Below are 13894 nucleotides of genomic sequence, written 5' to 3' on the forward strand. Positions count from 1 at the left end.
AGGCTTTCCGTGACTTTGTATTGGCAACAAGATTACTTGAAACACATTAACTGTAAATGTACACTACCGTTCAAAAGTTTGGGGTCACTTAGAAATGTCCTTGTTTTTTTAAAGAAAAGCAATTTTTTTGTCCATTAAAATAACATCAAATTGATCAGAAATACAGTGTAGACATTGTTAATGTTGGTAATGACTATTGTAGCTGGAAATGGCAGAATTATCATGGAATATCTGCATAGGCGTACAGCGGCCCATTATCAGCAAAAATTACTCCTGTGTCCCAATGGCACGTTGTGTTAGCTAATCCAACTTTATAATTTTAAAAGGCTAATTGATCATTAGAAAACCCCTTTGCAATTATGTTAGCACAGCTGAAAACTGTTGTCCTGATTAAAGAAGCAATAAAAGTGGCATTCTTGGCCTCCCGGGTGGCGCAGTGGTTAAGGGCGCTGTACTGCAGCGCCAGCTGTGCCATCAGAGACTGCCCTCAGAGACTCTGGGTTCCCGGGAGGTCCGTGGGGCGACGCACAATTGGCCTAGCGTCGCCCGGGTTAGGGAGGGCTTGGTCGGTTGGGATGTCCTTGTCTCATCGCGCACCAGCGACTCCTGTGGCGGGACGGGTGCAGTGCGCGCTAACCAAGGTTGCCAGGTACATGGTGTTTCCTCTGGCACATTGGTGCGGCTGGCTTCCGGGTTGGATGTGCGCTGTGTTAAGAAGCAGTGCGGCTGGTTGGGTTGTGTATCGGAGGACGCATGACTTTAAACCTTCGTCTCTCCCGAGCACGTACGGGAGTTGTAGCGATGAGAAAAGATAGTTGCTATTACAACAATTCGATACCACGAAATTGGGGAGAAAAAGGGGTAAAGAAAAAAGTGGCATTCTTTAGACTAGTTGAATATCTGGAGCATCAGCATTTGTGGGTTCGATCACAGGCTCAAAATGGCCAGAAACAAAGAACTTTCTTCTGAAACTCATCAGTCTGTTCTTGTTCTGAGCAATAAAGGCTATTCCATGCGAGAAATTGATGATCTCGTACAATGCTGTGTACTACTCCCTTCACAGAACAGTAGAAACTGTCTCTAACCAGAATAGAAAGAGGAGTGGGAGGCCCCGGTGCACAACTGACACATTAGAGTGTCTAGTTTGAGAAACAGGCTCCTCACAAGTCCTCAAATGGCAGCTTCATTAAATAGTACCAGCAAAACACCAGTCTCAACGTCAACAGTGAAGAGGCGACTCCGGGATGCTGGCCTTCTAGGCAGAGTTCCTCTGTCCAGTGTCTGTGTCTTATTTAATGAAGCTGCCAGTTGGGGACTTGTGAGGCTAACACAACGTGCCATTGGAACACAGGAGTGATGTTTGCTGATAATGGGCCTCTGTACACCTATGTAGATATTCCATTGAGAATTCTAGCTACAATAGTAATTTACAACATTAACAATGTGTACACTGTATTTCTGATCAATTTGATGTTCTTTTAATGGACAAAAAATTGTGTGTGTGTGTATTTGTTTGTGTGTAGAGTGTACATACAGTACCATTAAAATGTTTTGACATACCTACTCATTCAAGGATTTTTCTTTATTTTTTTATATTTTCTACATTGTAGAATAATAGTGGAATACATTAAAATTATGAAATAACACATGGAATCATGTAGTAACCAAAAAAGTGTTAAACAAATCAAAATATATTTTATATTTGAGATCCTTCAAAGTAGCCACACTTCGCCTTGATGACAGGTTTGCAGACTCTTGGCATTCTCTAAACCAGCATCACCTGGAATGCTATTTCAAGAGTCTTGAAGGAGTTTGCACATATTCTGCTTTTCCTTCACTCTGCGGTCCAACTCAAACCAAACTATCTCAATTCCGTTGAGGTCAGGTGATTGTGGAGGCCAGGTCATCTGATGCAGCACTCCATCACTCTCCTTCTTGGTCAAAAAGCCCTTAAATAGACTGGAGGTGTGTTGTTTCATTGTCCTTTTGAAAAACATATGATTGTCCCGCTAAGTCGGATGGCAGGTAGCCTTGTGGTTAGAGCGTTGGGCCAGTAACGGAAAATTTGCGAGATCGAATCCCCGAGCTGACACAGTAAAAATATGTCATTCTGCCCCTGAACAAGGCAGTTAACCCACTGTTCCTAGGCTGTCATTGTAAATAAGAATTTGTTCCTAACTAACTTGCCTTGCTAAATTAAGGTTAAAAACCTGGTGGCATGGTGTATCGCTGCAGAATGCTGTGTTAGCCATGCTGGTTAAGTATGACTTGAATTCTAAATAAATCACTGACAGTGTCACCATCAAAGCACCATCACACCTCCTCCTCCATGCTTCACGGTGGGAACCACACATACAGAGACCATCTGTTCACCTACTCTGTGTCTCACAAAGACATGGCTGTTGGAACCAAAAATTTGGACCAAAGGACAGATTTCCAATGATCCAATGGCCATTGCTAATGTCTTTGCCTAGAAAGTCTCTTCTTATTATTGGTGTCCTTTAGTACTGGTTTCTTTGCAGCAATTCAACCATGAAGGCCTGATTTATGCAGTCTCTTCTGCACAGTTAATGTTGAGATGTGTCTGCAGTCTGAGGTGCAGTTAGCTCTAATAAACTTATCCTCTGCAGCAGAGGTTAACTCTGGGTCTTCCTTTCTGTGGCGGTTCTCATAAGAGCCAGTTTCATCATAGCGCTTGATGGTTTTTGCGACCTCACTTGAAGAAACTTTCAAAGTTCTTGACATTTTCCGAATTGACTGACCTTCACGTCTTAAGGTAATGATGGACTGTCGTTTCTCTATGCTTATTTGAGCTGTTCTTGCCATAATACGGAATGTTCTTTTACCAAACAGGGCTATCTTCTGTGTACCACCCCTACCTTTTCACAGCAGAACTGATTGGCTCAAATGTATGAAGAAGGAAAGAAATTCCAGAAATTACCTTAACAAGGAGATGCATTCCAGGTGACTAACTCATGAAGCTGGTTGAGAGAATGCCTAGAGGTTGCAAAGCTGTCATCAAGGCAAAGGGTGCCTACTTTGAATAATCTCAAATATAAAATATATTTGGATTTGTTTAACACTTTTTTGGATAATACATGATTCCATGTGTGTTATTTCATAGTTTGGATGTTTTCACAATTATTCTACAATGTAGAAAATAGTAAAAATGAAGAAAAACCCTTGAATGATTAGGTGTGTCCAAACTGTTGACTGGTACTGTACACACTGTGCCTTGCAAAAGTATTCAGAGCCCTTGGATTTGTTCACATTTTACTGTGTTACAAAGTCGTGATTAAAATTGATTTAATTGTCATTTTTTATCAACCTACTAAAACTTCTCTGGAATGTCAAAGTGGAAGAAATAGTATATATATAATTTTTAAGATGACTAAAACATGATAATTAAAATATTAACATTGCATCCATATTCAGACCCTTTGTTTAGCCTAAATTTAAGTTCAAGAGTCAAATGTGGCTTATCAAATCACATAATAAGTTATATGGACTCACTCTGTGTGAAATAAAGGGGGTTGACATGATTATTGAATGACTAATCCTTCCTCTGTCCCCCATATACACAACAACTTTAAGGTCCCTCAGTCAAGTATAACATTTCAAGCACACATTCAACTACAAAGATCAGGGAGCTTTTCAAAAGCCTCATATAGAAGGGCAGTGATTGGTAGATGGGTAACAATAACAAATCAGACATTGAATATCTCTTTAAGCATGGTCAAGCTAATAAGTATGCTGTGGATTATGTATTAATTAAACCAGCCAGACACATCAAAGATGCAGTTTTCCTTCTGAACTGAGCTGCAGGATAGAAAAGAAACTGCCCAGGGATGTCACCATGAGGCCATTGGTGATTTTAAAACAGCTACAGAGTTCAATGGCTGTGATGGGAGAAAAATGAGGATGAAACAACAACATTGCAGTGATTCCACCTGTAACCTAAATGACCGTGAAAAGAATATACTGAACAAATATTCCAAAACATGCATATGTATAATAACAAGCCACTAAAGTAATACTGTAAAAAAATACAGCAAATGAATAAACTTTTTGGCCTAAATGCAAAGCCCTGTTTGGGGCAAATCCAACACATCACTGAGTAACTGCTTACTTATTTTCAAGCATGCTGGTGGCTGCATCATGGTATGTGTCACGACTCCCGCCGAAGTTGTCTCCACTGCCTGTTCGGGCGGCGCTCGGCGGTCGTCGTCACCGGCCTACTAGCCGCCACCGATCCCTTTTTCCTTTTCTGTTAGTTTAGTCTTATTAGTTGCACCTGTTCCTATTTGTGTTTTCTAGATTTTCTAGCCTATTTAAGCTTGTTAGGCCCGCTCCAGTTTGTGCAGGATTATTTTGTGTTCACGTTTAGTGTTGGCTGTGGTTTTGTGCTCCGGACCGTTTTTCCCTGTGTTTTGGGTTGGTCAGTGTTTTCCGCCCTGTGTTTGGGCATGACCGTTTGTGCCGGAATAAAGTGCCTATTTTTCTCGAACCCTCTGCACCTGACTCCTGCCTTCCACTCCTATTCATCCATGACAGTATGGGCATGCTTGACATCAGCAAAGACTGGGGACTTTTTCAGAATAAAAGGAAATGGGATGGACGTAAGCTCAGGCAAAATCCTAGAGGAAAACCTGCTTCGCTGCTTTGCACCAGAGACTTGGAAATAACACAAGGCCAACTCTACACTGGAGTTGCTTACTAAGAAGACAGTGAATGTTCCTGAGTTGCCAAGTTACAGTTTTGACATAAATCTTCTTGAGAATCTATGGCAGGACTTGAAAATGACTGTCTTGCCATGATCCCCAACATATTGACAGAGCTTGAATAATTATTTAAAGAATATAAACACACACATTTTGACTCTACACACTTCCCACCAGTACAGCTGGTAGTGGGTCGAAGGGTGGAACAGCAGTGGGATCACAAGGGAGCTCATTTGGCAGGGAAGCACACCATGAGGGAATGTATGAAAGCTCACCTAATGAAAGCACACAGCACGCAACCTGCCCCGCTTACATCTGCCCAGACTGCGGTAACTGCCAGCCTCACTCTAGGACTATTTGATATCAATGTTGGGTATCCCATCCCCCTCCCTTCCCTCCCACATCTTTACATTCCTTCCCCTTACACAGCGAAGACCGTTCACATATTATGCTATCTGTTGTGTCCACATGGTGATATTAAATCAAATCGTATTGGTCACATGCGCCGAATACAACAGGAGTAGACTTACAGTGAGATGCTTACTTATGAGCCCATTCCCAGCAGCGCAGAGTTAAAAAGTAAGACAAATATTTGCAAAAAGTAAAATAAATAATAACACAATATAAACAATAATGAGGCTATATACAAGGAGTAGCAGTACCGAGTCAATGTGCAGGGGTATGTTCGTAGCAGCATGTCTCGAGTCCTGCAGAGGCAATGATTATTCTGTTTGTAAGCTCTGTAGTACATGGGGAACGTTGAATCATGTCAATGGTAGCTGCTGTGAGATGAAATGCTGCTAAAATTTCATTCTGAATGTGTATGTTTGACTACATCAAGAAAACAAACAGAGACATGTTGCAGGAAATATACATACCGCTTTGCATTTGTGAATAGTGAACGTTTGAGAGCGTCCCCATAAGCGTACTGACTACATTGGGTTAGATGTGTTGATATAAAGGAAAACCTTGAGGTTTAATAGCCCCATTGCCAAATATCTTGTCAAGAGCAATAACAAGTAATGGCTTCATTGACCCTATCCTCCATAACCTTTACCAAAATGATAATGCAGTTGATAAATACATTTTGAAATAGTTCAAAAGATTGTCCCTTCCCTTTCCCCTGGGAAAGAGATATTCTAACATCAGAGGTAAAACAAATTAAGAAAAAATGACTTCTTAGCACTGGTTACAAAGAAGCACTGCTAAAACATGGCATGTGAACAAAGGCACTGTCTGGTGGGGTGTATTTCTGATACTGCTCCACAGGGGTCTTAACAGATGAGTACATCACCTGGATTGGCAGTTCATAGCCCCAACAGGACAGAGTGTCATGGGGTTTAAGGGAGACCCCTGTCGCTCACTGACACATTTCTGCAGGGTGCCATCTGAGCAAAAACATCCTCATACAATCATATGGCCCAGCTTTTAAGTTTCTTTCAGTGACTGGGGAGAGAAGTGAAATGGTGGTCAAAGTGGGAGATCCATTTGTAGTACAGGTTTCATCTAGCACAGCTCTATGTGCCAAACACAGAATGTGGCCATCACTGACCTACAAACTCAACCTCATTTATTTTGTATTTTAGGAAGTGCAAGACCCTTTGGTGTTCTGATTTCACAAGAGACCCATGGGATTGAGGACATCGAAACAAAGGCTGCATTTACACAGGCAGACCAATTCTGATATATTTTTCACTAATTGGTCTTTTGACCATTCAAATCAGCCCTGAAAAAGAGCTGATGTGAAAAGATCTGATGCGATTGGTCAAAAGACTGATTAGTGGAAAAAATATCAGAAGAGGGCTGCCTGTGTGAACACAGCCAAAAAAAAGTGGTTGTAGTGATTGCATAAACAGTATAAGGTGAAGAGAAAGGACATACATGTAAAAAATAAATGTAACAACAACTATATGGTTAATTATGGTAAAACAGATGTACAGCAAGGTCATAAGCAAAGAGACACGTGCTAAACTTAACTGAAACATGATATTCTCTAAATGTTTATTGTACTGTATTAAAATGTTTACCTATGGGGCCTCCCGAGTGGCGCAGCAGTCTAAGGAACTGCATCACAGTGCTAGAGACATCACTACAGACCCAGAATTGATCCTGGCTGTATTACAACCAGCTGTGACCAGGAGTCCCATAGGGCTGTGCACAATTGGCCCAGCATCGTCCAGGTTTGGGGAGGCTTTACTTGGCTCATCGCGCTCTAGCGAGCGAGCCCGTTGTAGAGTTGCAGCGATGAGACTAGCTCGAAATTTGGGAGAAAAATGGGGTAAAATAGTTAAAATCATGACATGAAATTACATTTTCAAGCTAACAACACAGGCAACATTAACTGTAAAGCAAGATAATAGGATGTAAACATATGTAGACAGAGGAAAAACACTGGCACACATTAAATAGAGAACAACGTAATAAATCAGTCTTGTCAATATAGTGAATTGGGCAGCATTGTATCTCCTGTAGCATTGCAATCTGCTATCTTCTTAACCCAGGATACCACTCCGGTTTGCAGTCTTCATCTCAGTGATAAATGTAACGCCTCCAGGTGCTCATCTGGACTGTGTCAGAAGGTTAACTGCATTCCTCCAGATTACACCTCTGATAGTGCCTTCCTCCTGGTGCACACTACCTGCAACATCATGCTGTCCAGACTTAGGGACTAGACATTTTGCCCTGTTCCTTCTTCTGATTTGAAAGGTTAGGGGGGGATATCAGAATTTTTTGCATGATAAAAAGGTAATATTCAAAGGTTATGGTTTGAGTAAAAGGGAGAACGTGTGCTTAATTGTACATTCTGGAAAGGCAATGCCCCAAACCATTTCATTTTCTCAACCTGTGCTCTGTCGTAGTTGTGTTTCTGCAGATCTCGTTCCTTGAATGGACTTGTCAACTTCATCTGATGTTGTAGAAATACAAATAACCGTTAGAATTAACATACATTGTAAGACAGTTCTCTTGATGCCAGTGATTGATATTTGATATGTTCTATTTAACAATTGCATTCAACCATATGCTAATGTTACTATGCTGTTTCCAGATGTTCAACAGGCATATTATATACTGATCAAGATCCTCTTTTGCTTCATTGCAGTAAATATATAGACACACTAAATAGTACAAATAAATATTATTTTATTTCACATACATGATTTTTTGTATTTTACTTTGAACTTTTCACAATCTAAATGATTCAACAACGAAAATGAGGAACTACCACAACAAAGTCCAAAAGTTTTACTGGGGAGAAAAGATGACAACTTCACTGCAGTAAGCTGGACACATATTTTGCCATCAGGCAAAGGTTACAGTCAAAGGAATAAAAAGAGACAAGAAAAGGACAGAAAAGTGGTCCATGTTGGTTCTCTGACCAATATGTCAACTTCTAAATCATCAAATGTGATTATTTCTCCCGGAATAGTGTTATGATACTCACTTTTGTAAAACCCTCAAACCACTTTGATAAATAAAATCTTTTTCCTTTATGGTTGACAATAAACAAAAATATCTTCAATATCTAGGTGTATATTTGGGGAACAGGGATATATTTTCTCCAGTGTGACATTGCAATCCTGTAGAAGCCCTTTCCTATATTCATGGACAATTTCAGAAGTGAAAAGTTACCATTTTGCTTGTTAGGTGGGGGAATTGAGATTTTGGCTGACATTGCATCCCATGAGTATTGCTATGAACAGTTTGTTTAAATGAGTATGTACATACCTGTACATAATGAAGCATTAAGTACATATATGCAAAGATTATGGTTGGAGGGAATGCTCTGTTTCATCAATCTGTTTGGTGAGTAACATGGTGCAAGACCAAACCAATAAGAGTAATACCTTTAGATACAAATGTGTACTGTACACGGTTCTGTAGTGTCTTTAAAACCAATCCTGTACTTGGGAGTGTAAATAGAATTTCAAAAGCTTGATTATGACACCTGTTCCTTTCGGGTCCCCTGGGTAGAGATTCAGGTCATTTCGGAGGATCCGTTGTGGACAAGCTCACAAGCAACAGCAAGAACATTTGTCACAATGTCCTGGCATTGTATCCAATAAGATGCCATAGTTGGGGATTGCACTCCCGTGTCCTGTTATGGCACTCTGTAGTACTTTTTCATTTCCTAGTAAACCATAGGGTGATCCTGATACTCTGATTTCTTCACTTTAAAGGGCCCAGTGCAGTCAAAAACGTATATATATTTCCACACTATGAGGTTGAAATAATACTGTGAAATTGTGAAAAGTATGGTAATGCCTTTTTAGTGTAAGAGAAATTTAAGCTGTTTTGATGGGATGGAGTTTTGGCCATTCTGGTGACAACACCTGGTGTTAAATTAGTTAATAGACCAATAAGAAAGAGTTACAAACCTCTCTGCCAATAAAAGCTCATTTTCAGTTTTCCCCTCTCCACTGAGACCACTCTCAGACAGTCCTAGCAAAATTCTTGCTTGAGAAATTTCTTTACTTGAAAACAATCACAGTAAGGTACTTCAATGTTACCTAGAAAATGTATGTCAAACAAAAACCAATGATTGCAAAGTTAAACAAACCATATAACTCTATGCACAAGAACTGCTTTAAACAATTTTTAAAATATTATTTTTATTTTTACAAAAAGACATTTAATTGAAGAACAGTGCAGATGCAAAGTTTGGCCACAGAATGATTTGTGCTGTTGGTGCCGTCATTCTGTTACCAAACGTTGCATCTGCACTGTTCTTCACGTGTGTTTGTAAAAATGACTGTGGAAATTAATAAAACTAGTTCTTGTGCATAGAGTTGTAGGGTTTGTTTAACTTTGCAATCATTGGTTTTTGTTTGGCATACATTTCAAAGAGAAAAATCTGAGCCTCAGCATCACTCTGTTACCATGGAATTGCCCAGTAGCATTCTCCTGAAGTAGTGGGAAATGTTGTTCCATTTGCAATACAAATACATAATCCTTAGAGCATTCCCAACATATGGATTCCCAGATTCACAAACCATGTTAGATCATTTTCATGTTAAAGCGAGGAGGTCCAGCTTGTCCCTCTGCCCCTCCATCTACAGAGGTGCCATTAGACTTGGACCGAGGGACATATTCAATATCTATGTTGTTTTTATGCTTTCCCTTGCCCCGGCTCCAAACGAACAGTAGCAGAAAGCAGAACAAGACCACCCCCAGGAATGTGAAACATCCCATTGCTGTCGACACTAAGATAGTCTTTAGGTCCAAGCCGTAGGTCACGTTGCTAGTCCCATTGGTAGTGGCATTGCTGGGATCTGTGTAGTACTGGGTCCTGTTTGCGTAGAGCGACCCCAGGCTTTTCACTGCTAGGGAGGCCATCAATGAGTCGTTACCCGCCGTGTTGGTTGCCATGCAAAGGTACACGCCACCGTCCTGCACCTCGGCCACCTTGATCTCCAGCGTCCCATTGTTGTGGACTTTGACTCTACCGTAGCTCTTGTTGGTGAGGAGGCGCCGGCGTGGGGACAGCCACGACACCACCGGCCTGGGGATGCCTTCAGCACTGCAGTGTAGTTTCGCTGACTGGCCCTCGTCCACTGCTATCGTCTGTGTCTTGTTCTCCCGGATTTTTGGCTTGGTGCATGTCACGTAATAGGATAGCAGGGTCTCCTTGAATTCCCTGAAAGGCCTGCCGCGGATACCCTCAGGGGTGCTGCACTCTGGCTGCGAGTCGCCAAAGAAGATGGAGTGCCTTTTCTGCAGGATCCACATGAGGCGACAGTCGCACACCAGGGGGTTGTCGTCGATCAAGAGGACCTCCAGAGCCTCAGGGGCTTGGAAGACACCTTTCTCCAGGGTGTTCAAATGGTTGTGGGAGACGTTGAGGACTTTGAGCCACCGGAGGCCCTGAAATGCGTACAGTTCAATGGTCGACAACTGGGCCCCAACTAGATGAAGTTCCCTCAGGCGCACCAACTCAAACAGCATTCCCCCCTCGATGTGTCTGATGCGGTTGAAGGACAGGTTGAGGTGTGTTAGGTAGTGCAGGTGCTTTAGGGCCTGGTATGGGAAGGTGGACAGGTTAGTGTTGGTGATGAAAAGCGTGGTCAGGTTGAGGCTGTGTAGTGTGTTGGCAGGCACACTGTCCAGCGAGGTCCAGCTGTCAATCTCCAGGTGGCGCAGCCGGAAAAGCTTCTTGAAGGAGTATGCTTGCAATGTGCTGATGCTGAGGTATCGGAGGTGAAGTCTGACCAAGTTGTGCAGATGGGACAGGGCCTCAGTGGGCACCACCGTCAGGTTGCATCTCTCCAGGGTTAGTGTCTGTAGGCTCAACAGTCCACTGAAGGCCCGGTGGGAGATGTACACCAGGTCATTGTCACCCACCTCCAGGAACTTCAGGTTGTGCAAGTCCTGGAACATGTAGTCCAGCAGGATGACGATCTTGTTGTCACTGACATCCAGCCGTGTGAGGTTGGACAAGCCTGTGAAGACCCCCAGGGGAATAAGCTTGATGCGGTTGCTTTTGAGACTGAGAGAGTGCATGCTGTACAGAGGGTTGAAGGCCCCCGGCTCCACATAGCTGATAATGTTCCCACTGAGGTCCAGATCCTCTAGTCCAGGATAGGGGGCAAAGTCGTCCGGGTTGACGGCCTGCAGCTTGTTCTTGCTCAGGTCCAGGATCCTGGTCTCGATGGGGATGCCGTCTGGGATGCTCGGTAGGCGTTTGCGGTGGCACAGGACCGACTTGCTCTGGGCTGAGCAATCACAGCGGGCGGGACATCCCAGGGCAGAACCCACAAAGACGGCCACTAGAGCCAGTCCCAGGAACGGTTGCCAGCATGAGAGGGCTGTGTGCAGCATGACTTTGCTCATACAGTCAACCATTCTGTCACGGCTCTACAAGAAAGAGAGGGAAAACAGACAGAAAGAACACACAATTAGAGAGCATAAATTGGTAAAAATAAGGAATGTGTGAACCTTAATGGGTGTCAATACACATGTGTAAGACATCTTTTGAATGAAATTATTTTGGGATTATAAATGGAATCTTACATGACATCATTTTACTATTGGGGTGAAATTGACTGGCATCTTATCTCAATAAAAATGAAGGACATATTAGATTCTCTGATGCAAATACCTCATTTTCAACATCCTGAATCATCCTTTCTTCTATTGCAGTTTTGGCCAGCGATCACACCCCTATATTCACTGGCTCACTTAGTCAACATACAGGCACAACTTCGCCATTTTGCTCTTATCTTCCATTGGTTAATTCTCAGAATTGAAGAACAAATTGCCAAAAGTAATTTGTTACATAGGTTGTCTTCTCACACCACAATCAGTTCAAACAGTCTGCCGTCTTTTGTTGTGTTTTAGCCAAAGCAAACTGACGAAGGGAGAAGAGTGGAGAAGAAAGGAAACTGCCTCTATGATAAGTCTGTGGAGACTATCTGATAATTATTCTAACCAAGGACTTCAGTGGATATAAAAGGATTTCTATATATTAAGTGTAAAATCTCTAAGACAAACAAGTCCATAAGCAGCAGCTATGCAATGGGGCTTCACCTATGTACAGTGCCTTCTGAAACACCCCTTGAATTTTTCCAAATTGTGTTGTTACAGCCTGAATTTAATATTGATTAAATATAGATTTAGTTAAACTGGCCCACACACAATAGCCCATAATGCGAATTATGTTTTTAGAAATGTTTACAAATACATTTGAAATGAAAAGCTGAAATGTCTGTAACCCCTTTGTCATGGGAAGACTAAATAAGTTCAGGAGTAAAAATGTGCTTAACAAGTAACATAATAATGTACATGGACTAATTCTGTGTGAAATAATAGTGTTTAACATGATTTTTTAATGGCTACCTCATATCTGTACCCCTCACATACAAATAATTGTAAGTTCCCTTAGTTGAGCAGTGAATTTCAAACACAGATTCAACCACAAAGACCAGGGCGGTTTTCCAGTGCCTCGCAAAGAAAGGCATCTATTGGTAGATGGCAACAAAAAGAAAAGCAGACATTTAATGTCCCCTTGAGCATGGTGAAGAACACCCATACACTACAAAGACACAGGTGTCCTTCCTAACTCAGTTGCTGGAGAGGAAGGAAACCACTCAGGGATTTCACCATGAGGCCAATGGTGACTTTAAAACAGTTACAGAGTTTAATGGTTGTGATCCTCAGAAAACTGAGGATGGATCAACAACATGGCCGTTACTCCACAATACTAATCTAATTGACAGAGTGAAAAGAAGGAAGCCTGCACAGAATAGAAATATTCAAAAACATGCATCATGTTTTCAATAAGACACTAAAGTAAAACTACAAAATATGTGGCAAAGGAATGAACTTCTTGTCCTGAATACAAATCCAATACATCACTCAGTACTCCTCCTCCTATTTCCAAGCATGGTGGTGGCTGCATAATGTTATGGGTATGCTTGTCATATGCAAGTGAGTTTGTTTTTAGGAGGAAAATAAACAGAATAGAGCTAAGCACAGGAAACATTATACGGGAAAACCTGTTTCAGTCTGCTTTCTAACAGACACTGGGAGACAAATTCACCTTTCAGCAGGACAATAACCAAAAACACCAGGCCAAATATATCCTGGAGTTGCTTACCAAGACAGCACTGAATGTTCCTGAGTGGCCTAGTTACAATTTTGACTTAAATCGCCTTGAAAATCAGTGATCAACAACCAACTTGACAGAGCTCGAAGAATATTAAAAAATAATGATATTGTACATTCCAGATGTGCAATGCTCTTAGAGACTTATGCAGAAAAAGACTCACAGCAGTAATCGCTGTCAAAGGTGATTCTAACATGTATTGATTCATATTTAATATATTTGCAAACATTCACAAAACATGTTTTCACTATGTGGTATTGTGTGTAGATAGATGGGTGAAAAAAACTGTTTAATCAATTTTGAATTTAGGCTGTAACACAACAAAATGCGGAATAAGTCGAGGGTTACGAATACGTTATGGAGGCACTGTACGTTCATATTGTCAAGTGAGGAATTGATAGTGCAATACAATTTAGGGAAAATGACAAATCTATTGCTAACAACAATGCTTTCACGAAGTCCACAAGCGATATGTGTTTTTGCTAAACCGAATTCAACCTTTTTTAATCAAAGATGTTCCATCTATTTCCATCTCTGTGTTTATTCTTCATATAGAAACAGCTCTATTGTT

The 13894-nt window shown here is 41.5% G+C and overlaps 1 protein-coding gene across 1 annotated transcript in view; it reads right to left on the bottom strand.

Moving 5' to 3' along the window:
* Nucleotides 1–7860: 7860 nt before the first annotated feature.
* Nucleotides 7861–13894, bottom strand: part of LOC135527077 (leucine-rich repeat and immunoglobulin-like domain-containing nogo receptor-interacting protein 2) — a 349079-nt gene continuing 343045 nt past the window's right edge. Inside the window, exon 5 of the mRNA XM_064955727.1 lies at nt 7861–11573. Within this exon, the coding sequence (XP_064811799.1) occupies nt 9717–11573 (1857 nt within the window). The 3' untranslated portion in view covers nt 7861–9716. The remainder of the gene's footprint in view (nt 11574–13894) is intronic.

Source organism: Oncorhynchus masou, chromosome 32 (assembly GCF_036934945.1).
Source record: "Oncorhynchus masou masou isolate Uvic2021 chromosome 32, UVic_Omas_1.1, whole genome shotgun sequence".
NCBI classification, from domain to species: Eukaryota; Metazoa; Chordata; class Actinopteri; order Salmoniformes; family Salmonidae; genus Oncorhynchus; species Oncorhynchus masou.